The sequence below is a fragment of the Podarcis filfolensis genome (assembly GCF_964270895.1).
Source record: "Podarcis filfolensis genome assembly, chromosome: 3".
Taxonomy (NCBI): Eukaryota; Metazoa; Chordata; class Lepidosauria; order Squamata; family Lacertidae; genus Podarcis; species Podarcis filfolensis.
Genome location: NC_139606.1, coordinates 35,822,463 through 35,846,575, shown reverse-complemented (window position 1 = coordinate 35,846,575; position 24,113 = coordinate 35,822,463). Strand labels below are relative to the sequence as shown.

At 42.0% G+C, this 24,113-nt stretch overlaps 1 protein-coding gene across 7 annotated transcripts in view; it reads left to right on the top strand.

Annotated features, from left to right (window-relative positions):
* Positions 1-24,113, top strand: part of EYS (eyes shut homolog) — a 476,514-nt gene that overhangs the window by 124,065 nt on the left and 328,336 nt on the right. For all 7 annotated transcript variants that reach the window (XM_083606894.1, XM_083606889.1, XM_083606892.1 and 4 more), the window contains 2 exons: positions 15,574-15,745; positions 16,450-16,528. In XM_083606894.1, coding sequence (XP_083463020.1) covers positions 15,574-15,745; positions 16,450-16,528 — 251 coding nt within the window. The remainder of the gene's footprint in view (positions 1-15,573; positions 15,746-16,449; positions 16,529-24,113) is intronic.

The following is a 24,113-nucleotide window of genomic DNA, read 5'->3' as shown; positions in this document are numbered from 1 at the left end:
ATGATGTATAAAGGGGGGGGGACACACACACTCAGCATGGTATAGCTATTACTGCCATTGCCATTGTCATCATTTATTAGAAAAAAAAGTTTTTAAAAGTGATTTGACAAGATAAAAACAGAACGAACAAAAACATTTTTAAATCAGTTTTTTTTTAAAAAATGAACATTTCAAAATACACAAAATGCTCATCCTGTGGCATTTCCAATTAGGAAATGTCTAAAAAGGGTAAAGGGACCCCTGACAGTTAAGTCCAGTTGCAGACGACTCTGGGGTTGCTGCGCTCATTTCGCTTTACAGGCCGAGGGAGCCAGCATTTGTCCGCAGTTTTTCCAGGTCATGTGGCCAGCATGACTAAGCCGCTTCTGGCACAATGGAACACCGAAACCAAAGCAGTGCATGGAAACGCCATTTACCTTCCCACTGGAGTGGTACCAATTTATCTACTTTTTGTCTCCCACCCCCTTAAAGATGAGCACCGCAGTAGGAGGCAGCTTGATTACCAAAGCCTGAGTAGACTAAAAGGTCTTAGCCTGACACTTAAAGATTGACAATGGCACCAAGAACTTCTCCCTTGAGAGACCACTTCACAGACAAGGAGCAACCACTGAAGAGACCCATTCTTGTGTGGTCAACCTCCACACCTCCCTCGGGTGGGGCACATTATATGATTCAGGTGGATTTGTTGAACACTGTTGTTGTTTTCCTGTTTTTGTTACTTAGCAAGTATGAGAGCACATTTACATGCTGCTGCATCAGCAAAGGAGCACGCAGAACACGTGTGGCAGCAACAAATATTAGGAAAGCAAATGTTGAGGCAGGAGAAGAACAAAGGTGAAGGCAGGTTTTCTGCTAATGACTGAAAGTAGTCATCTTACATGATTGCCAAAGGAATGCTGTGCTTTCATTTGTATAACAGACCTCCAATGGAACTCCCGCTCTTCCTCTCCTGCCACCTGCCGGCCCCCTGTGCAAATAGCCTCGAAATTTGTTCCATCAGGGTTAGGAAACCCTCCAGAGCTGATTTTGGGGCATGCATGGGCTAAGGGGAAGGGGAAGTCCCATCAAATGGGTGGAAATCTGCTTGTGCAATGTTGGATACACTCCTGTGTCTTTTAGTGTGTGGCTTTAACTAAAAAGATTTTTAAAAATTGGCAAACCTACTTAATTTTGCCCAGTTTTGCAATGGACCTTTTCAACCAAAAGTGACTTTGAAATAAATACCCCCCCCCAAAAAAAAGTGCATAAAAGGCATATACTAGTGAATATAGTATTTTTAAAACATGTATTACGGTTTTTTGGCTGTGGTAAAATGTACTGCCAAGTAAATGTACTTAGAGTTGTGCTGTACTTTTTTAAAAATAATAATAATCCATGATTCCCCCCAACATATGGCTTATGCATATGATATCTAATAAATTAGATAAAGTTAATGAAAAACAAGCAATGAACATGCCGTATAATTGCTATAGTATAAATTGTAAGGTCAAGTTCTGGCTCCCTCAGATTAAGTAAAGGTAAAGGGACCCCTGACCATTAGGTCCAGTCGTGGCCGACTCTGGGGTTGCGGTTCTCATCTCGCTTTATTGGCCGAGGGAGCCGGCGTACAGCTTCCGGGTCATGAGGCCAGCATGACTAAGCCGCTTCTGGCGAACCAGAGCAGCACACAGAAATGCCGTTTACCTTCCCGCCGGAGAAGGTAATCTTATCATATTTATCTACTTGCACTTTGACATGCTTTCTAACTGCTAGGTTGGCAGGAGCAGGGACCGAGCAATGGGAGCTCACCCCGTCACGGGGATTCAAACCGCTGACCTTCTGATCGGCAAGTCCTAGGCTCTGTGGTTTAACCCACAGTGCCACCCACGTCCCCTCTCAGATTAAGTGACATCAAATCTAAAACTCACTGGCTGGAACTCTTAAAGAGGCTAAGTGTCTAATTCATTAGCCAATTAGTAAAGGCCAGGGAAAAGTCAAGTATTTGTACATCAAATATGTGTATTCTGTACCATAGGCAACCAACAGACATCTCAAACAACTAATCAGGAGTGTACCTTTCAGCTCCCCCCGCTGAAGTGGAGTGATTACATTTTCTGCCAAATTAGGCCTCTGATGTGTCTTCAGATGACACTAAGTATGCTTATGAACTTGTATGCCGAAGTAGTTACCAGCGCATAGGGAACCCAAATCTGTTGCTCAGTCCATTGCTTCTGCTCTGGATATTAAAGAAAAGACTACCTTTAATGCTAAAGCAGATTGCAGCAGCTGAGCATGAAGTTATATCAGTAAATTCTCATGAAAACGTAATGCACATTGTTCTGGATGCACAGCTATTAGGAGACAATGAACAAAATGAGCATTGATTGGATGCCACCACGAAAGTCCTCTGTTTATCATCCATACACTTCCCACTGCTTAGGAAATTATTCTGAAAATGTCAATCTGTGTAGTCAAGGTTACCACCTAAAGGCTAAAGCATAATGATATGCATGTGCAGGAAATAAAAGGAGGCTAATTGTTTCCAAGGGCCTCTAAACACAACAGAGCACATAAATCGGTTAGGCCTATTCTGTCTCTGGGAGACTGTCAGCACTCCGTGGTTAAGTGATTATATGCTAGTGGTCAAGCAACTGACCCTTAAAAGCAGATCAAAGAAGAAATGAGCAAGCCCATTCACTATCATTTCAGGACAACGACTTACATTAAAAACAAAACAAACCATGTTGCATTTTTTGTGGGAGGTTATCCTTGAATCTGGGGCAGGGACGCGGGTGGCACTGTGGGTTAAACCACAGAGCCTAGGACTTGCCAATCAGAAGGTCGGCGGTTCGAATCCCTGCGACGGGGTGAGCTCCCATTGCTCGGTCCCTGCTCCTGCCAACCTAGCAGTTCAAAAGCACGTCAAAGTGCGAGTAGATCAATAGGTACTGCTCCGGCGGGAAGGTAAACGGCGTTTCCATGCACTGCTCTGGTTCACCAGAAGCGGCTTAGTCATGCTGGCCACATGACCTGGAAGCTGTCTGCAGACAAACGCCGGCTCCCTCGGCCTATAGAGCGAGATGAGCGCCACAACCCCAGAGTCGGTCACGACTGGACCTAATGGTCAGGGGTCCCTTTACCTTTTTATCCTTGAATCTGAGAGCTGTGCACAAATGTAGCATGTTCAGTATGTTGCTCTGCTTGTTACTGTATAGTTTTCAAAAGAAAAAAACCCACATGCAGACAAGCAATTCTATCAGTATTGTTAATTTCTTGGTCTTCTTCGCTTAGTGAGCCCAACAATGTTGCCTGAGGCTTACTAGATGCATTTAAGACATATGCCTGGTTCAGCAAACGGCATTGCCATGTGTTCTGGCACTCGTCGCAGTGTCCCGTTGCACCAGAAGCAGTTTCATCATTCTGGCCACATGACTCAGAAAGCTTTCTATGGACAAACGGCTGGCTCCCTCAGCCTGAAGTGAGATGAGCGTTGCACCTCATAGTCACCTTTGACTGGACGTAACCATCCAGGGGTCCTTTATCTTTACCTAAAAATTACAGTTGCTGTGGCCAGGCATGCCAACTCTAGTGAGCTGATGTGTCTCCAACCCCCTCAGTCTTTGTTGGAAAGGGGCTAGGCCCCCTCAATGTTGAGGGGGCCCAGCACACAAATGCAACATCACGCGTGGTGAGTGTTGCATGTGCAGCTGGCTCCTCCAGAGCGCTCAGCCTTCTCTGGACAACACAGTGTCATTTGTGTGACATCACACATGCCACACGCTGGGTCCCCTCAATCTGGCACCTCTGACTGAAGCAGTGGCGTAGCGTGGGTTGTCAGCACCCGGGGCAAGGCAAGTAATTTGTGCCCCCTAACCCGTGGATTTGCGCCCCCTAACCCGTGGATTTGCGCCCCCTAACCCTAACCCCCAGATGTTGCGCCCGGTGCGGCCGGCCACCCCTGCACCCCCCACGCTACGCCACTGGACTGAAGCTCTAGGCAATGTCTATCAAGGTGGGTTGTGTTGTTTAAGTTTTTTACTGTCAGTAGCTCCATACAAATCTTGCCAGGTCACAAACTTCCTGACAGCCTGCATACACTCGTAATGCAATTTTACGGAGGCTACAGAGTGATTGATGAACTGAACCTCTATGCTCCATTATCACCCAAGACATGGTGATATTAAAAGCCCAACACCTATGTTGCCATATGTCCAAGGGGATATTGAGTCACCGGTGAAGAATTTCAGATGTGAGGCTTAGCAGTTATATGACAGACCAGTATTTTGTTTTTGAGAATATGCTGAGAGAGATATTACTGAGCTCTTGTCTGTTGAATCAACAAACAAACAAAAAAACGGCTTTGGGAAGTATGCTTATCGTCATCCTTGTGAGCCTTTAATTGTGCAGACTTTATGATAATACTAACAAATGCCACTTTGTACAAGATGACATTTCATACAGAGAAGTAATTTCTTTGTTGGTGTTTGCATAAATCTGGCATGTAAAATCTTGTGTAACAAATGCACAAAAGTCTATTTTGCAATTTGCGGGATAACCTCACTCTCCTGGTATTTTAAGCACAGGTGCAAATATAATCCAACCATAATTCAGTACCTTCTTACTTTGTAAGTCCGGCTGAATTTCAGTGGAACATTTACAGTGGAAGAGTTTTGAGCACATCTGTGGGAGTTTGCTGATCTTTGTCTGGGTTGTGCTTTTTCGTAGTTTCCACTCAGCCTTGTGTAAAAAGAGGTGAGGGACAACCAAAGAACTTGACTAATAGTTCTTACCCACCAAATACAAATATCTAGATAATCTTGACATATTAGAGATATCCTCTTTTATTTTAATGCTGCACACCATGGGTGCTGGAAATAAAAGTTTGCAAGAGAATACATCAAAAAGTTTCTTGAAGTGATAAGGATCACATTGTTCATACCACCACTTTTCAGATTAAAGGACAAATCTAGCCCTAAGATGCTCCATAGGCAGTATTTGACATTTAACTTAAATCAATGTTTAAAAAATTATCACCCTACGTGAACTGAACTCTGTTGAATGCAAATATTTCTAGACTTTTTGTCCCCATTTCTAGCAAAGTTAGTCACTTTTTCATCTTGTTGCTGCAAGGCAAAGTTGTGACCTGTGAAGTATTATGCTGTGTAAAAACAGGGCAAATATATTTACCTCCAAGCTGACCTCGCACTTCAAATTTCACCCCTCCATACAGCGGCCATTTAATTTGATTTAATATCACTAAGCTAAAATAATTCCTTGCAATAAATTTGTAAATGACCCCAAAATACAAATTCAAAGCCTTTAGAGTTGGCCATTAACCTGTAATAAATCTTTCAAAGATGAAATCAATAGCATATTAGGTTCAACAACCTTATCAGCCGGGTTTTATTCAACACGTATATGAGAAAGGAAGTTAAAAACTCGCTGCCACTAATATAGTGAGGCACATGGCAATGGAGTGCTGGAGCTGGAATAAAAGGTACACTAGTTTTAAAGGGAAATCTACCCTCCCCGTTAAGAGGGAGGGAACAGACACCTAGAAGAGGCTGCGCAAGGAGCTAGTCCCAACCCTTTGGGGTGTCGTGGAGTCTTTGTGCCTGTAAATATGACCACTTTTAAGCTTCAGATGAGTTGGATTGGTTGGTATGAATGAATTTAAATTAGGACAGTCTGGCACAAATTTGGACTCATGAAACTTACAAGGATCTGAATGGTCTGGCACCTACAGAGGGTCCAGGAAGGGGGGGAACATACACAAGTTCCCTCTTGGTCGAAACCATCTTATTCATCCTCTCATTTTCTCCCAGAAAATGGTGGTGGTGATAAGGAGAAGTGCTAGATACAGCTGTCTAATTGCTTATTGGCTCTGTGCATCACAAACAACCAGGCTGTTGCACTGAAGAACTGGGAAAAGGAGCAGCTGGTGATAATGGCAGTGAGGACAGGTCACAGAATCCCTGAAGGAAAGAGAGGGTGTTGTCCGAGGGCCTTCCACACCTGCAGCTGGTATTGAACTCAGTGCTCCCCCTCAGTCAGGAAGTGGGGATTGACCACCCCTTCGTTTTTCACAGAGAGCAAAAACTAGGGATTTTATCATGTTTGGCTTGGTGGATCACAACTGGTGTACACCTAAATGAGATCAACGTTCTGGTTGCTGCTTAAGGTTAAGTGCATGATGCAATGAATTAACTGATTATTGTTTAGTCATTTAGTCGTGTCCGACTCTTCGTGACCCCATGAACCAGAGCACGCCAGGCACTCCTGTCTTCCACTGCCTCCCACAGTTTGGTCAGACTCATGCTGGTAGCTTCGAGAACACAATCCAACCATCTCGTCCTCTGTCGTCCCCTTCTCCTTGTGCCCTCCATCTTTCCCAACATCAGGGTCTTTTCCAGGGAGTCTTCTCTTCTCATGAGGTGGCCAGAGTATTGGAGTCTCAGCTTCAGGATCTGTCCTTCCAGTGAGCACTCAGGGCTGATTTCCTTAAGAATGGAGAGGTTTGATCTTCTTGCAGTCCATGGGACTCTCAAGAGTCTCCTCCAGCACCATAATTCAAAAGCATCAATTCTTCGGCGATAACTGATTACAATCCAGTTATTGACAAATCCCCTTTTGCCAGCCCTTCAGAGGATGGAGCTTTCCTTGCGCTGATGATGCCCCTTTCCCGTCAGAATTCTCTATGAATCTCATGGAGTGCCAGGGAGAAGGAGGCAGCTGTCTGATCACACAGTATGCCAGTCCATGAGCACCCTCGCTGTGTTTTATAGGCAAATACACATGGCTAGCAAGGTCCAAGCACACAACAAGCTCATTTGTATGGTAGTTCTCTTGTCTTGAGGACATTTTTGAGACTTGGCTGATAAAATGAGCACAGCAAGACAGCTCCCTTCAGGCACGACTTCTATTAACTATTGTTTAACTGTTTCCTGGGGGATTAGTCTGTTGCAGCAAAAAGAACAAAGTGCCTTGTGGCGCCTTGAAAGACTCAAGACCTCAGCCCCATAATACATTTAAAGCACTATTATACCACTATAATAGACATGGTTTCCCCCCAAAGAATCCTGTGAACTGTGGTTCGTTAAGGGTGCTGAGAGTTGTTATAAGACATCCCCATTCCCCTCACTAAGCTACAATCCCCAGAGTTCCCTGAGAAGAGGGATTGTTAAGCGACCATTTGGGCACCAGGTTAAAACCTGGTTATTAGTGTTTAATGATAGCCTCACTTTGTAATGACTGCAGCTTGTGCTTTAAAAATATTTATTGCCCACCCCCATCCCCCACTACTGAACTGTAGTTGGATTTGTACCCAGCGCTGAAAATATTTCGCTAGGGGGTGGGATATATAGTATAAACAAATACATATGCATGCCACCCAGTAATATTGCATTCTTTCTGATTATTGATTTAAAGGGCTGTCTTTCATTCATTTTCTAACTTTTCTTTGTTGTCCTTGCTGCACTGAGGTGATTTTCTGTCCTCTCTCATTTGCCGGCTCACTTTGATGCTAAATGTTTGCTGTTTCTTGCAGAAGTTTCTGTGGAATGAAAGAATTCCAATTAAATGTCTCTTGGAGCATTTTCCTCTCCATCCCAATCACCCACCCTGATGCTTGCGCTATTTCTTCCAGCTCTAACTTTAATGAACATAGTGGACCTAATGGCGTTGTAATCAGTTGATGCTACTACTTAACTCAGTTTGAAGCCCTGAAACGGTGAAAGGAGGGAAAACATGTTTGTTTTCTTTGCAGGGTTTGCAATAAGGTGGCTGTCTACTCGGAGACTTGCAGGAGGTGTGGTTGTAGTATAATGCAATAAAATAAAACCAACTTTGTTCTTATAAGACCCGTCTATAAATTTTAAGCAATTGCACAATTAATATAGTAACTTTCCCTCCTTAAGTTTCTTATACCCATGAAGAGCAGAAAGTATTTTATGATTATTATTGATCTGTAGGAATTAAGATGGTTCATTAGAATGTTTTCATAATTTTTCAGTGCACATTACTATGTTATGTACAAGTTTATTGCAAATTTATTTGCAGCAATATTTTGACATTTTTGGAAAAATAAATGTACAAAGGGAACAGATGACATAAGAGGGAGAGCTTGGTGGCAGAGCTGATTTGATGCTCCTGCCACTATGCAGCACACTGAGCTCCCTACACTTCCCCCTCACCTTCTCGGTAAGCAGCAGCAACTTGCTGTGTTAGGAAGCCAGGAGAACAATGGAGCCCACCTGCATTACCTCACCAGCCCCTACTGGTGGCACTTCTGCTGATAAGGTCTTGCGGTGCATGTTGTGCATGATTTAATTATAGGCTCTTTCACACATTACGTGGAACAGAGGCACAATCTGCTTCTACACATGTGCAAGTGTTTGTGCAAAAGACGGTTTACAGACAGCACACCTGTTGAATGTAACATGTGAACTATATGTAGGCTTGTTCACATTTTGAACACAGGTGCAGGCTCTCTGTACACATGCATAAGTGTTTCTGTGAAAGAGTGTATACTTGTTCATTCGTACAGCTCGGTTATTTGATGCCTAGGTACACAGACTGCACTTATTTACCATTATATGTGAATTACTGTACATGTGTACAGCTCAACTATTTGTGTAAACAGGTGCATAGATTATATACTTGTTGAATGTAAAGTGTGGACATTTCTTAATACCATAGAGTGATTTGATCACAGAAATAATGTATGGGCAGGTCCTGCTATCCGAAAATTCCCTTATCCAAAAATAAGGAATTGTATCAAAACTACACTACAAATATGGCTGATTCTGATATCTGAACGGCTGAAGTTTCCTCACTTTCGTACTTGTTTCTGCTTTGCTGGTCAGTGGCCACCATTTTTGGACAGAAACCATGGAGAGAGGGAGGTGTGAGAAAGACTGGACAAACCAGAGAGCAGGGGAGATCAGACAAATCAGTTTTTTCCTTTGTCTTTATTTTGCTGGTTTGCTGCAGCCATTTTAGGAAGAAATCATGACGGGGGTGGGATCATGAATTGGAAATGTTCCCATAGGAAGTAATGCAAATTGTCAGCTCATTATGTGAATGCTTGCCTAATGAACAATTTCCTGGGAACACACTGTGTTTGGTAAGCAGGATCTGCATGTATAGTGAATATCCTTTTTGGATAGCCTTTTCTTCATGGGAAGGCAGGCTGCTCCATTCTGCAGTGCTTAAAGTCCTTGTATTTTTCTTTCATTTACTCTCACAACATCAGTGAGAGCCTAGCTGCTATCGATGCACATTTCGCAAAGCCTGGCATGTTACCCCACATAAGTGATTTTAGTTTTCTGATGTGCTAGATTGAATAGAAGGCAATTCTTGTTAGTCTAGGTACTTCAGAGTTCAGGATTAATAGCAACTCTGTAAATTCAGAGTTTCTCAAATGACCAGAGGCCAAATGTGTTAGATCAGGATCTTTAACTATATTGTCAGAGTGTTTTTCCCTTCCCATCAACACCACTTCAGGTCCCCCCTGCTTTTCTTAAAGCTGGCTGCTCTCTCTCAAATACAAATTTACTTCAGGCATTGTGACAACTTAGTGACAGTATTGATTGTGGCTTCCAAAACTCCCCTAGGAGGTTTCTTCCAGACATTGAACAATAAGGACCTTAAAAGTGAGGGAATTGAAAGACCAAAGGCAGCTCTGAACCAAAATAGTTGCAGCGCTGCTGCTGTGTCTTACTCTGTCTGTGCTTTGAAAGCATGTAAGCAGCAGTGCTTTCATCAAATGTGGCATGATTTATACCAGGATGGGGAGCTTAATCCTGACATCCCAGTCATATTCTCAGCTCTTGCTATCAGCCAGCCAGCCAAGGGTGCTGGAAGTGAGGCTCTGGCACCTTAAATGGCCAAAGAGTGTAGCCTCTTTGCATGCATAGTTATGGGTACTGGTCATATCACTGGCATATTCAGGTAGGTCTGCAGTGACCCCTCCTCCCAGTTCTGAAACCTGGAGAACCACAACCAACCAGTGTTGACAATACTGAGCTAGATGGAACAATGGTATGACTCAGTATAAGAACAGCTTCCTATGTTCATATGTACTAGTGTCATTGGAAGCACAGAGAGGAGGGCAAGGCGTGCTGCAAAACTGGATAGATTTAAAGTAGCAACAGCTCATTTGCAAGGGCTAGTAGTAACAAGCCTTGGCTTGGACAATCTCACCCATGCTGATGACAGTTCTGCCCAGTGCAGCTGAGCTAGTAGGAGGGCTGTTGTAGGTCTCTCTCTCTTTCCTCTTTAATATATAGCATGAGTTTTCATGTCTTCAAACTAAGGTATTAAAACACGGATGATGGCAGTACTTCCTGTGTGTACACCAAAAGGCATCTCTTAGCGATTGCACCTCACAAGGGATACAGATGTTGGAGAGCCTGTTTGCAACACACATCAACAGTAATGCAGTGCCCCTGGGCAATACTGCCATCAGGACAAAATGCTGGAAGGGATTTCAGAAGCTGGAATGGCTTCTGCAGTTCACCATCAGCGTACACCAAGAAACTTAACTTGGCTCTGCATAACTGCAGAAAGCTCCCTGATCCAGAGAGAAAAGTGTTTCCACTGTTGGTTGGGTTAGGTGCTTTCTCAACTTTGCAGAGAGTTTTACATGACCTACACTCTAATCTTTCCTTGTTGCTTTACTAAAACTTTGAGTAAAAGCCTAGTTTGTTAGTTAGGGTTTGGTTTTTGTTGTTTTTTGGCAGGGTGGCATTGGAATTGGTCTGAGGTCTTGTCATTCACTCCATGCCTAAAGGTCAAACCAGTCTACCTACCATAGACAGTAAAGTAAAGGTAAAGGGACTGCTGACCATTAGGTCCAATTGTGACCGACTCTGGGGTTGCGGCGCTCATCTCGCTTTATTGGCCGAGGGAGCCGGCGTACAGCTTCCGGGTCATGTGGCTAGCATTAAACCACTTCTGGTGAACCAGAGCAGTGCACGGAAACGCCGTTTACCTTTCCACCGGAGTGGTACCTATTTATTTACTTGCACTTTGACGTGCTTTCGAACTGCTAGGTTGGCAGGAGCAGGGACCAAGCAACGGGAGCTCACCCTGTTGTGGGGATTTGAACCGCCGACCTTCTGATCAGCAAGTCCTAGGTTCTGTGGTTTAACCCACAGCACCACCCGCGTCCACCATAGACAGTAGATTGAGACAATTTAAAGTCCAAAGCTTTAGGAGTAGTGCTTTTGTTCTGGGGGGTACTCAAAGGTATGCAGTTACTGGCACCTCTTTTTTTGTTGTTGTTAAAAAGTGTGGCACTTACTGCAACAACTTCACGGTGAGGACTGGCACCTATTTTTCTAGAGAAAAAGCACTGGTTGAGGCAGCTAAGGGAGGAATCCACTTGGTGGTAATGGTGATAACCAAGTGCAGGAGTTGATTGCTTTGTTTTCCTCTCTTCTCCCTCAAAGGTACAGATTACAGCCCATGCTATCACAGGTGGTCAAAGCATTTATTTATTTATTTGAATAGTATGGCTTTCCTGTTGCTCCTTACAAGTGACTAGGGCTATGCCAGCGAATTCCTCCAACGAAGCTTGTAAACACGGTAGAAAAAATGCTTTCCTGATTATGTTTGTTGGTTTTGTGCCAGGGCTGACTTTCAGCTCCCATTCCCAATGTGTAAACACTGTGTACCTGGCTGACTATACTGTTGCCAACCTGTTTAGGTGGAATGTTGCCTGCTCACAAACGAGCCGGATATATGGCCTGGAGCTTGATTGCCAGAGAAGAATGAAGCAAAAAGGCAGCTGAGCTATGAAAGTATAACAACAGTTTGTGTCAGGTTTGTGACTGCTGCCCCACCCCAACAGAGACAGTTTTATTTCTTAAGTAAGGTATGACCAGTGCTCTTTTCTAGACCAAAAGGTGCTGGGACGCTCCTCCCTCAGAAGAAGTACTCCAGAGCCCAAAGAGGATATCTTTGGGCTTGGGGGGGAGGTGTCTCCTCATGAGTCAGAGGCAACCTGTGTCAGGTTCTGTTCGCACGGCTGCCACATGGGCGGGCAGGAAGTAGGCAGGCTACTCCTTCTCCCAGGAGGAAGAGGCAGTCTGTGTGCGCCCCCTGCTTATGCAGAGGCAGCTGAGGCATGGGTGGACGGCTTCTTTATACTGCTTCACTGAGGGGCATACGGTTGTCTGCTGGTGGCAGGGGGAGTAAGGAACAATGGCAGTTTCACTCACGATATACCAACAGGTGACGCCGCCATTATGCTATGGCCCTCATACTGGGGATGTATCGCCCAGGCCAATTGCTGAGAGTGCTCAGCTGAGGCAAAGAGGGGCTTCTGCGCCTCAGCTGAGCAGCTTAACAAGCTCCCACCCACCCACCCATCTCTCCTGCTCACGAGAGCAGGAGCAGCTGGGAGCTTGCTCAGCTGAGGTACAGCTTTCCCACACATCAGCTGTTAGCTGGGAGGCTGAAGAGCCTCAGCAAAGCGCTGCTGCTGCCTGAATAACCTTCCTCCCTCCAATTTAAATGAATTGTTGTGTTTCAGGATTATAATTGGTATGGGCAACAATTAACTTACTTCTATGTTAAATGCAAATCCCACTGGAGTTGATAAGAATTTAGCAACCTAACTCTGCATAGTTTCTGTTTTGGTCTTTCCTTCATTTGCAAATTATTTGTCATTTCCAAATAACCATGTTAATATATGATATATTGACTGTATCTTGATATATGTATAAATGTGTACACACACACACACACACACACACACACACACACCACAATTAGGAACATAAAGTTTAGAAGTGACTCCCATCCAGGATGACAAAAACTTGTTTTAAGGCGAGATGTTTCAGAGGCCAGTTATTCCTTTTAAAAATTAAGCTGTGAATAGTAATGCTACCCAAGTTTTTGGGAAAGTAATTTTCAACCTTTTTTTTTTTTTATTTCGTTATATTCTTTTATCTTTTTACATGCCCACCACATATGAAAAAAAGTTCCCTTCATTTCTTTACATTTCCAACACAAGTCTGATTCTACTTTATACATCTTTGCTAACCTACTCGGAGTTAAATACCATCTATGAATCATTTTCAAATAGCTGTCTTTCAGTGAATAACACACAGTAAATTTTAGGTCATTTTCCCAGAGTTTCTCCCATTGGTTTAGATCTTTAACTAGCTCATCTTTTGTTTCCCATTCTAATAAAAAGTTATACATTTTAGACAAAAGTTTATCCTTATTCTGTAATAATTCCTTTTCCAATTGTGAGCTTTGGTCCAAGAATGCATTTTTTTAAAAAAATCTAACTTAAAGCTGCCATATAAGTGGTGGTATTGTAACTAATCTGTGACTTGACTCCTTAAGTCTTCCAATCAAGTGCAATTCATATTGTGTAGTGGCCTCTAAAAGATCAGTTATGAGCTCACAATTTTTTTGCTAAAAAAAATTTCAGGGTAATTTAAAGTAGCAGGTTAGTGCAAGCCCAGCACTGAGCATGATAATGATTAATGATACTACAAAAAATATCCTTAACAAGAGTAAATTAGTAGATTTGAACTCACCACCCCCAATTCTCAATACACAGACCTCCACCTTGTACACGAGATGCTCCATTAGCTGGGCTAATGTGAAAGGAAGAAATTGTGTCTCTACAAGACTATATAGTAAGGGAACTTTATTTTTTTCCCCATGATAGATCTAATCAGATATATTCACGATTTCCTTAATTATGGCAGTTTATTCCAATTCATTTAGTGTTTTTTGTAAGGGCTGCACTTGTTGAATTGCGGAGAGAGAAAGTTGTAGCATGTGAGAGATCATGTACACAATTCCTAAAACAATTCTTAATTAATATTAGCACTGCAACTAATTATAAACTATGAGATATATATGCAAGTGTGACAAATCAAAAGTCCAATTAAAAAGAATATATATATGGGAAGAGAGTGCCATTATGACCTCATCAAAGCACAAGAAGTAGGAGGAAAATTGTTTGCCTTAGGTTTGGAGCGTATATGCAGTGGGATAGCCAAAGACCAGAGAGATAGAGTAACTGTTCTTTTGAAGTCCCATCCCCTGCAAGCTTGACACTATAGAAGGATTTTCAACCCTCTGATGTACAGAAGTGAATGACTTCAAATGAAAGTATTTGGAGTTTATACAGGTGAAGCAGATGCTCAAAGGGAGAGTATTGTGGAGCTCGACTTCTTTGTCTGTATACTAACAACATTTTATCCCCTATTCTTTACAACAACAGATCAAGAAAACCTCCTACTGGAATTTGATTTATATATGTAGAATATCTTCCTATTGCTGGCCTGCGGGGGAGAAACTAGCTAGTTTGGCACACAAGAGAGCATACAGATATGTTTTGTATACACTAAGCCCACAATTTATGCCCAGTTAACTTGTGCACATTCAGCTTTACATGTGTGGCAAATCAATAAATAAATATAAAGGGGTGGAAAGCGGGCAGAGTTCCAGGAAAAATGATTTGGTAGTCCCACCCACCATTGAACCCAATGGGTTTTGACTATGCACAATTTTTGCTTTAGGTGCAATCCCTGGCATGTAACGGCCACCTAAGTTATAGGCTTACTGTACATCATACATAAGGTGTTTTTTCCCTCTGTTGTGTGGGATGCTATATGAAGCACATTGTGTCCATACATACAGAAATATGTATAAAATCAACAACAATGGGTTTATTTACATGTTGTCTGATAGGATTTAGCAATGTGTTAATGAGATAACTTGAAGAATTTTCCCAGTGAATAATACCGGGAAGGAAGAAATCTGCTTACCAGCAACTCAATAAAATACATGGAAATTTTTGGAATCCTGCTGATTCTGTACATCTAGTTTACTGTCATCTGTCATGGAATCATAGGGCAGGATTCAATTCATGAGTGCTGTTAGCAGTGGCAGTGCTATAAGGATGGTATTTTGCTTCAGCCAGGCTCTACTACATGGTCCAAATTCAGGGTGTGCTTTTGGATGGTAGGAGTTAAGTTAGAGATGAGAAAATTATCTGCATGTTTGGGGTTCTGCTGTCATTATGCAAAGTGAATGTGGCATGTGAGCAAAGGATACACATCATGCAAACTAAAATTGTCTTTTTCTGTGTGTTTAAGTCATTGCTTAGCACGCTGCCCAGGAAATGTGGGAGTTAATACTGGAGTTAAAGCACTTGCAGGGATGCTGAAAAGACCAGTGAGGCTGAACTCCATGGTGACAACAGGGCCCAATTCATATATTCCCAGATTAGTGTACTATGGCTTCCCAGTGTCTGGATCCCACACTGCTCTAGAAATTATCTCTGAAGTTAGGTGTCTTAAATTGCTACAGGGGGAACATTAGAATATGAGTAGTTTGCATCACTGCAGCCTTCTCATATTCTAGTGTTGCTTCCATGATATTTTTGCACTTAAGAAACTCTGCTATGCTGCTGTAGCTTAATTATATACATCTAGGCTAGAGCTGCAGGCTTAAATGCATACAATGTCTGCCACCGCCATATATAAATAAATAAATGGATATATTTTTAAGTACATAGTGTTTTGATTGTACTGTTGTCTTTATATGTGTCCCCCGCCCCAGGCAACCAGTGCGAAGTGGATATAGATGAATGCGTTTCAACACCTTGTCTCAACAATGGAAGCTGCGTCGATGGCATCAGCTACTATAAGTGCTACTGCCGAAGTGGTTTTATTGGAATAAACTGTGAAACAAATGCTGATGAATGTTTGTCAGCGCCTTGTCTTCATGGAAGGTGGCTATTTTCATCTTTTACTATTATTACCCATAAGAAAAGAAGGGGAAGGGGAAGAAGAACTAGCAACATTTAAGATTTAATGTCAGGGAAGGTTGCTGAAGATACTTCTAATTATGCTGTTCCATAAAGTAAAAGTACAGCCATAGTTAAAGGATGACAGATGTTGCCAGTTTAAGCTAATGCAATATAGTGGGTACATTATCTCATTTCTTCTTTCATTCGAGTGCAATAACATAAAGTAATTTTCAATAACTGTGCATTAATTAGACTTTAATATACTTGCAAGGAGTTCTTCAGCCTTTGCATGCGAGCAGGTTGAAAGAGGATTCTTCTTTGGAGCGCAAGCATATGTGTGGAGGTTTAAAATACTTAGGAACAAAGAACATAAGAAGCTTCCTTTTTCCAAGTTGGACTATTTGTCTAGCCAACTCAGTATTTTCTGCAAGAACTGGCAATGGTACTCCAGGGTCCAGCCGTACCTGCAGATACCGGGGATTGAACCTGAGATCTTTTGCATGCAAAGCAGATGCTGTACTAAAGGGTCTTTGGTCATGACACAATACAGTTATAGGGGCAACTTCTATTACGTTGAGTGGAGTACGTACAGGATTAGCCTGAGATTTGTGTATGAATACAATGGATTAATGTGAATGGTGCTGTGTTGTGCAAGTGTGGCAAGTGACCTTGATGTTCTTTTTCAGATGCATTGACCTCATTGATGGGTATCGGTGCAACTGCGAAGCGGGGTGGACCAGTTCAAGATGTGAAATTGACGTTAATGTAAGTCTTCTCATTAAAGCAGAGGCCATTTGCACACACGAACCCATAAAATACCAAAGCTTTTTACAAAAGAAGTACTCCCTGGGTTCTCAACACCAAGGAGGTGGCAAGGGTACAAAAGTTTCAGTCTGGTCATCAGGGGCAACCATATTATTAGAGCCAGTGCCTCAGGGGGAGAAAGGCTGCAGTGTTTTCCCTCCATTCACTACAAAGTGCAGGAAAAGCATTAATACTCAAAGGACTGATGTGCAGTGATGGTGCCTAAAGGGAACAAACTGCATGTTCCAGGTCCTTTCACAGTAGCTGCCTTCAGCATAAGGGTCACATCCACACAATGCATTTAAAGTTCACGACCAAAGAATCCTAGTTCACCCCTCACTGAGCACCCTTAAGGCTGAGCTCCCATGATTCTTTGGGGGGGGGAGCCATGTGCTTTCAATGTAAGGTGTGGTTGTGACCAGAATGTGTCACTGAATACAAGTTGCTGTTCACTAGCAGTGGATGAGGACTGCTCATTTCTAGTCCTTCTTTTGAGCTTCTTTGAGCCGCATGGTTAGCCACAATAGGAAACAGGATCCTGGCTTAATGGATTGTTTCTGTTTCCTGTTTAAAGCATTAATTGACTCAATATGTAGCGCATTTGTGCTAGAAAACCTTTTGTTATAATTGTTCGTAGGGATATTGTAGTGCTTGCTATATGAAACCATTCAGTAATTTGATAGGTCACTGGGGATTTACATTCATACTCTATTTACTACCTGCAGTCAGAGCTCTGTATTCTTTTGAACTTTTCCTATTGCTTTGGATGTTCAGTAAGCATGTCAGTGAGTCGACCATGTCACCAGAGCATAATATGAACTAATTAGCTGTTTTAATTCATCATATTCCTGATGCCATGCGTGTTGTAGCATACCACAAGTTCAACATTTAGATCTTGAAAACAAACAGTTGTTCCTAGACTCTTTTGGAGATGCCATTAGCAAAGTGAAACATATCAGTAGTGGCTGGTTGTAACTGGGGCTGGTGGCACACAGGGCAAGGCAGCTTACTAGTAAACAGAACCAGGATAAACCATAGGCAATAATGAACACTGCATTGCTGCTATCCTACTGTGTGTCTTCTTGCACTTGTGGTCTGAACACAGTAGCTTGACCAGGTTTGACCGGATGCAAGCAATGCAACCAGGTAAAATCAAGTTTCTTTTCTCCATGACAGCTCCTAATAATGAATTTAAGAAGTGCTCCCTTTTCTTTGTTATTGTTGTGGCTTTTAGTTTACTGTGCCCCACCCCCAGATTTACATTTTAATTGTTTATATTCTTTTTTTTTATAAACTTCCCTGGGAATATCACTGAAGAGTGGTATAAAAATGCATGATAAATATTCATACTGGCCCAAGTGGTTTCACTGCATTCCGTCTCAGAAAGTAGCTAGTTATATGAGGGAGGATGGTAGGACTCAGGAATCTTGAAGCAGTGTGACTCATCCCGGAAATGACAGTCATCTGCAGAAGTTCTTCCACCTTGGCTTTTTTGTTACTCTTCAGAAATGTGTCCCTGTGTAATTATCTCCGGTTAATGTTTGTGACTTTTCTTTAGGGAGCCTGACTTATTTGATTTTCCATTCTTATTTGTTCCAAAAGAGGCATTAAATTTTCTGCAGACCTTGTAACTTAATTCATTAAGGAACAGATGCTGATTCCTTCTGTAGTACTAGCAGAACTGCTTTATGTTTGTGTTGTTTCCCAGATTAATGGTGTTACATTTGGGGAGCAGGGAGGAGACATTTAGATTTTCAAAACAAAAGAGAATTTTCAAATGCAGTCTACGTTGCCTATGAGCACAAGTTTTTTCTAAAATTGCCAGTGCAGGAAACCTGATCCAGATCGCAATCCAGATTTGGTGGAATAGAAGGGCTTCCAGGCCTTTGTGCTCCAGCTGTAGTAGTCTAGAATGGGCTAGAAGAATCAGGAGTAGCTGAACTGGGAGAATCTAAGCTGGAGGAGGATCTCCTCTTTCCACCCCAACTTCAGTCACTTTGGAAAGGGCAGCAGAGATAGTGGATTTCTCCTCCAATCTTCCTGCAGACCTGGAAGCTTCAGCAGAGGTTGTGGAGGGCTTTGATCAGTCATGGGAGGAAGCTAGGTGGCAGTTACTGAACAGGAGTCTAAGCAGGAGAGTGCAGTCTTGGTGCAATCTTCACAGATGGAAGGAGACCCACCCATCCCAACAGGAGTATATGCTTCCAAATATGATATTCCCACAAGGCAAAAGCTTGGCAGGAGGGGTGGGGAATTTGTTGGGACGTCTTTATTGCTTCTGTCAAGTTCTGAACTTCTTGCCATGCTCCTGAACTCCAGGATTGGGGCTCCTGAACTTCAGGATTTGGACTCCTAAGTACTACGTCCACTGCTGAGCCTTACTTGATCAAGTAAAGATCTCTCTCTTACTTCCAAGTAAGGGCCTTTGTCTGTGAGTGTTGGGTGGAAGCAGCTGCCCACACTTCCTGATGTGAAAAAGCCCCATGGGAAGAGTTATCTCATGACATCTTTCCACAGGGCTTTAATCAAAGTGCATGAAGTCTAGCTACCAAGTGCCTGAAATTGGTGCGCTCGCAGCTTTTGTTCTTAAAGGAAGTTCTTCTTTTTAACTCCTGTTCCCCTTTCCTCCCAAAAAGTATTTCTGCACTGGTTTCTTTAAAAGCAAAAATGGCTACACTTAAAACAAGCACAATTAACAGCTGCTAGAAGCTTCTGTTGAAAGCCCAGCAAAGTGTGTCGTAGGGTCTTCAGGAATTGCTGACATCTGAGAAGGCTGCAGGGTACAGACCAATAGAAAGGTTATTTGTAGAAGGAAGGAAAGGACACTCATAAACACCCCTTGTCCACCAAAAGCTCCACATCTCACATATGAGAATTTTCCTTGCATTTTCCTTGCTTTTTGATAATTTTCAAATACATTTTCTCTTTTTGTGAATTAACAGGGAATAGTTGTTTTTTTTTTAATTAAAAAAAAAATATGGAAGAAATGTTGGGCACAACCCTAATAAAAGTTTCAATTATTTGATGTTTGATAAGAAAACAGCACCTCGTGCCTGTTTTTATTCTCAGCTTCTTTTTCAAGTTTGATACTTCCTGATGATTTTTATGCTTTCTCCAGTGAACTATTATTTTAGGTTGATTTGTTCTCCATAAATTTTGTAAAGAGCATATAAGGGAACAAAGCTGCAGGAACGGTTTGAAATGCTAACAAGCTACAGGGAATGCATGGAAAGAAATAAAAAGCAGTCCTCTATTTTTGGCTAGCAAGCACAGAACACCTCTTAATTTCAAACAGCAGACTGTTCTTTTCTTTTCTTTTCTTTTTAACGACTTTGAGTTTCCCATTAAGTATTTTCATTAATTTAGTGAAAGACTAATGTTCAAACTATAGGTTCAAATTCTTTGGCAGTATACAAAGTTTCCCATCCTTCCTATGGCTGTATAATTCAATTACTTTATGTAATGCTTTCTAATAAATCATCCTATATATCCCAGCTGGTTTGCTGATAGGAAAAGCATGTTGTTTTCACACCAGTCCCCTTGGGTTCAGGTATTTGCATTTAAGTAAAAGTAATGAGTATATCGGAAAAGGAAATCTACTTATCCTTGCTCTTGGTAAACTGAAAAGTGTTCACTAGTTTGGAGAAGTTAGCAATAACCCTCCGCCCCACCCCTTCAAAAACGAAGAACGGTTCTTTCAGGTGACTTGTGTGGATTATCTCAAAAGCCTGGATGACAGCAATTAACAAACCTTATTGAAGATGAATGCATTCGTCGATCGGGGAGTGGAGGAATTCTGATTCATTTTGGCAATTACACTAATTGTGCTTTCCTGTAGTTTTGACGCAGTAAAAGTTAATTTGCCACAAGGTTATGTTATGTAAATGTGCCAAGGGTTTCCATTGGATTAGGAGAAAGTATTTGTCACTATATTTATGTTATTATTTGAATAAGGATCAGTACATTTGCTCTTATATGTTTTTTCAAACTTTAACTTTTCAAAGCAATTGTAAAGAATTGCCCTCATCCAGTTTTCCATGTGAGGGAAGAAAAGGCAGCCAACTGCACGCTCACACAACCGAGTTGCTTCTAGCATTATTCATTAAATGCATATCCTACCTTCTCTCCCAGGAGCTGAAGGCAGCATACAACATTCTTCTCCCTCCTCCATGTGAGGTAGGTTAGAGAAGGGGGAGCCCAGTGTCACCCAGTGAGCTTCACAGCTGAGTGAGGATTTTAACTGGAATCTTCAAAGTCCTCATCTGGCACACTAACCGCTATAAAACACTGCCTCTCAGTGGGAGCCACACTTGCAAAGTAGATGTTGCTTTGGTGCCCCCACCATGCATCTTCTGAGTGAGACTATAGGTGCTGGCTGCCGCCTTCTCCTTCCCAAGAGGCTATTAAGAGGACAAGAGGAAGCCCCTCTGATGCTGCAGCAGACACTGACCCATTTATAGTTTCCTGGGCTCTGTTGCTACATACTTTCTTGGACTAGGTTCAATGGGCTGGATTCAGCTGATTGATCCTGCTAAAGGAAGTTCCCGCAAGGACTTTTGCTACAGCAAACGGGCTTTCCCACTTTTCCTTCACCCATACTCCCAGAATTGTTTGATGGAATGTTTGTTACAGCACAATGTTGAATTCTTCCCAACTTTTTATTTGTATACAGTCATACCCTGGAAGTCAAATGGAATCCGTTCCAGAAGTCCGTTCGACTTCCAAAACATTCGGAAACCAAGGTGCAACTTCCAGTTGGCTGCAGGAAACTCCTGCAGCCAATTGGAAGCTGCGTCAGACATTTGGGTTCCAAAGAACATTTGCAAACCAGAACACTCACTTCTGGGTTTGCAGCATTTCGGAGCCAAAATGTATGACCTGCAAGACATTCAACTTCCAAGGTATGACTGTGTGTGTGTGTGTGTGTGTGTGTGTGTACCAAGATGTGACAATCAAGAAATAGCTAAACATGTCATATACTCTTACACTATTAACCATTGCTTCTGCTGCCTTGCCTTTTTCTTCAAACACTCCTAGTTCTCAGATACTGCGTATTTAAATATTGTAGTAGATAATAATTTTATTGAGCAGCATGACTAATATTCTTAGGAAAATGCAACAAAAATTCTTTTCAGGTTTTGTTGTTGTTGTTGTTGTTGTCGTTGTTGTTTTGCCACCATCAATCAGTGGGTATCGGCTACTAATGCAGAAACTATTTTTTATTTGCCATTAAATATTCTAGTGTGAGATATGAAATATTTAAATGTGTAGCATTTGTTACACAGTTGTTTTCAACTTCGTTAAAATTTCTCTCATCCGATCTCAGCATTATACCCCACAGTATCATCTGTACTATGTAACAATAACCCCGCCACAAGCAGCATATAATTAACAGCATATAATTAACACTGCATTTATGAAGTGAGTAAGAGATCACATATAAAGACATAAATGATGCATGCGGAACTTTAGTCTCCCTACCCCCCAAAAGCTATTTGGAACAGACTGAAAGTCCCCACTGGGCATGTGTAAGCCATTCTGCATGCCATACAGAGCTCTTTGGATTGTGTCTGCTGAATGAATAAATGAGTAAATATCAGCTCAAGGGAAGAAAAATCTATACGGCTCCTCAGATGGGACGTTAGTTTTGATATCTTACCATATCTAGGTGATTAGAGTTGCTGATACCCTTTTAATCTCTGTTGTTTTGTTAACTCTTGCCCTGATCTAGCAAAGGAGATCTGTATGTGGTGTGGCTTCAGTCTTCCACAGCAAGATCTGCTGCCTAGACTGGAAAATGGCAATCACAGCTAGCCTGAGGCATTTTGCTCCCTAGGCGAAGGGCAGGATGGACCCCCCCCCCATCCATTCCATGCACAGAAGCTGACTGGGGTGGCAGTTGACTCTTAAACTCTTGTAATAGGCCACCACAATCCTACACTATGTCTGTAGGATGGAAGGAGAAGAAATGGAAAGTCCCATTGTACTAACAGAACTAGACGCTTGGAGCATTACAGTTAAACTTCACCATGTTACCATTGCTTTGAGTAAGAACACTTACATTATGATTACTATCTCTTTTTTTTTTAGATAATATTTATTCAGAATTTTGAAGATTACAAAGAGAAAAAAGTAAAAAAGTAAAAAAGACAGAAAAAGTACAATCATTTTAGAAAAAGAGAAAAAAACAAAAAAACAAAAAAAAGATTAAACCTTTACATAACTTTCTTCCTTTACTTATTTCCTTGACCTCCTCACACCTCCCATTTTTGTATTCTAATTCAAATTATTTCAGCAAATCCTTCCAACCTTGTTTTTATCTTAATAATTTGATTTAATATATTGTAGTTTTACGTTCACTCTTTCGTCAATTCATTTTTACTTAATCCTTTATATCATTTCTACCAAAGCCATATAGTTTTCTTTTTCCAACATCTTTCTAACAGTCCTTAATTTTACAATATTTTTGAAGATATACTTTAATTTTTTTCCACTCTTCTTCCACCGACTCTTCTCCTTGGTCCCGGATTCTGCCAGTCATCTCAGCCAATTCCATGTATTCCATCACTTTCGTCTGCCATTCTTCCCGGGTGGGTAGATCTTGTGTCTTCCAATACTTTACGATGAGTATTCTTGCTGCTGTTGTGGCGTACATAAAAAAAGTTCTATCCTCCCTTCGCACCAATTGGCCGACCATGCCCAGGAGAAAGGCCTCTGGTTTCTTCAGGAAAGTATATTTAAATACTTTTTTCATTTCATTATAGATCATCTCCCAGAAAGCCTTAATCCTTGGGCACATCCACCAAAGGTGGAAGAATGTACCTTCATTTTCTTTACATTTCCAACATTTATTATCGGGCAAATGATAGATTTTTGCAAGCTTGACTGGTGTCATGTACCACCTATATATCATTTTCATAATATTCTCTCTTAAGGCATTACATGCCGTAAATTTCAAGTCTTGAAATTGACATTATGATTACTATCACTTGGAATGGCATAGCCAATACAATGCACAGTTTCTGTTACTTTAATAGTATAGTTATCTGGGTTTCAACTCCTCCCTTTTGAAGCCTAAAGCCAGTTTTCCTGTAGCACGTCTATCCATTTAACACTCAACTAGGCACTGAAGACTAGACTTGCAGTTTTCCTCCTCTCTCCAGATTCAGGCTTCACTCAGGACTTCTGCAGCAGTCTTCCCTCTGGTCCAGCAACCACTGTTGCCTCAGGTTCTTGACAATCCTGCTGATGCTCAGCTGAAGAACTTGGCTGAGGGCTGCTTCTGGAGTCACAACTCCTCCTTGCACCTTCTCAGCTCTAGCCAGTAATGCCAGCTCTCAGTCACTCTCAGGCTTCCTGAGCCTCTCTGAGTCACTTATTAAGTCTGCTGTCTGACTCTAATGTCCAGCTTTTCCTTCAGCTTAACCAATAGCCTCTCTCAGCGATTCCCTCCCCTTGACCAGAGACTAAGCTCTATGTTCTCTCTAGCTGGCCAGTCAGCCACCGCCATCTTCGCCAGCCAGTCATTTCAGCTTGGGTAGGATTC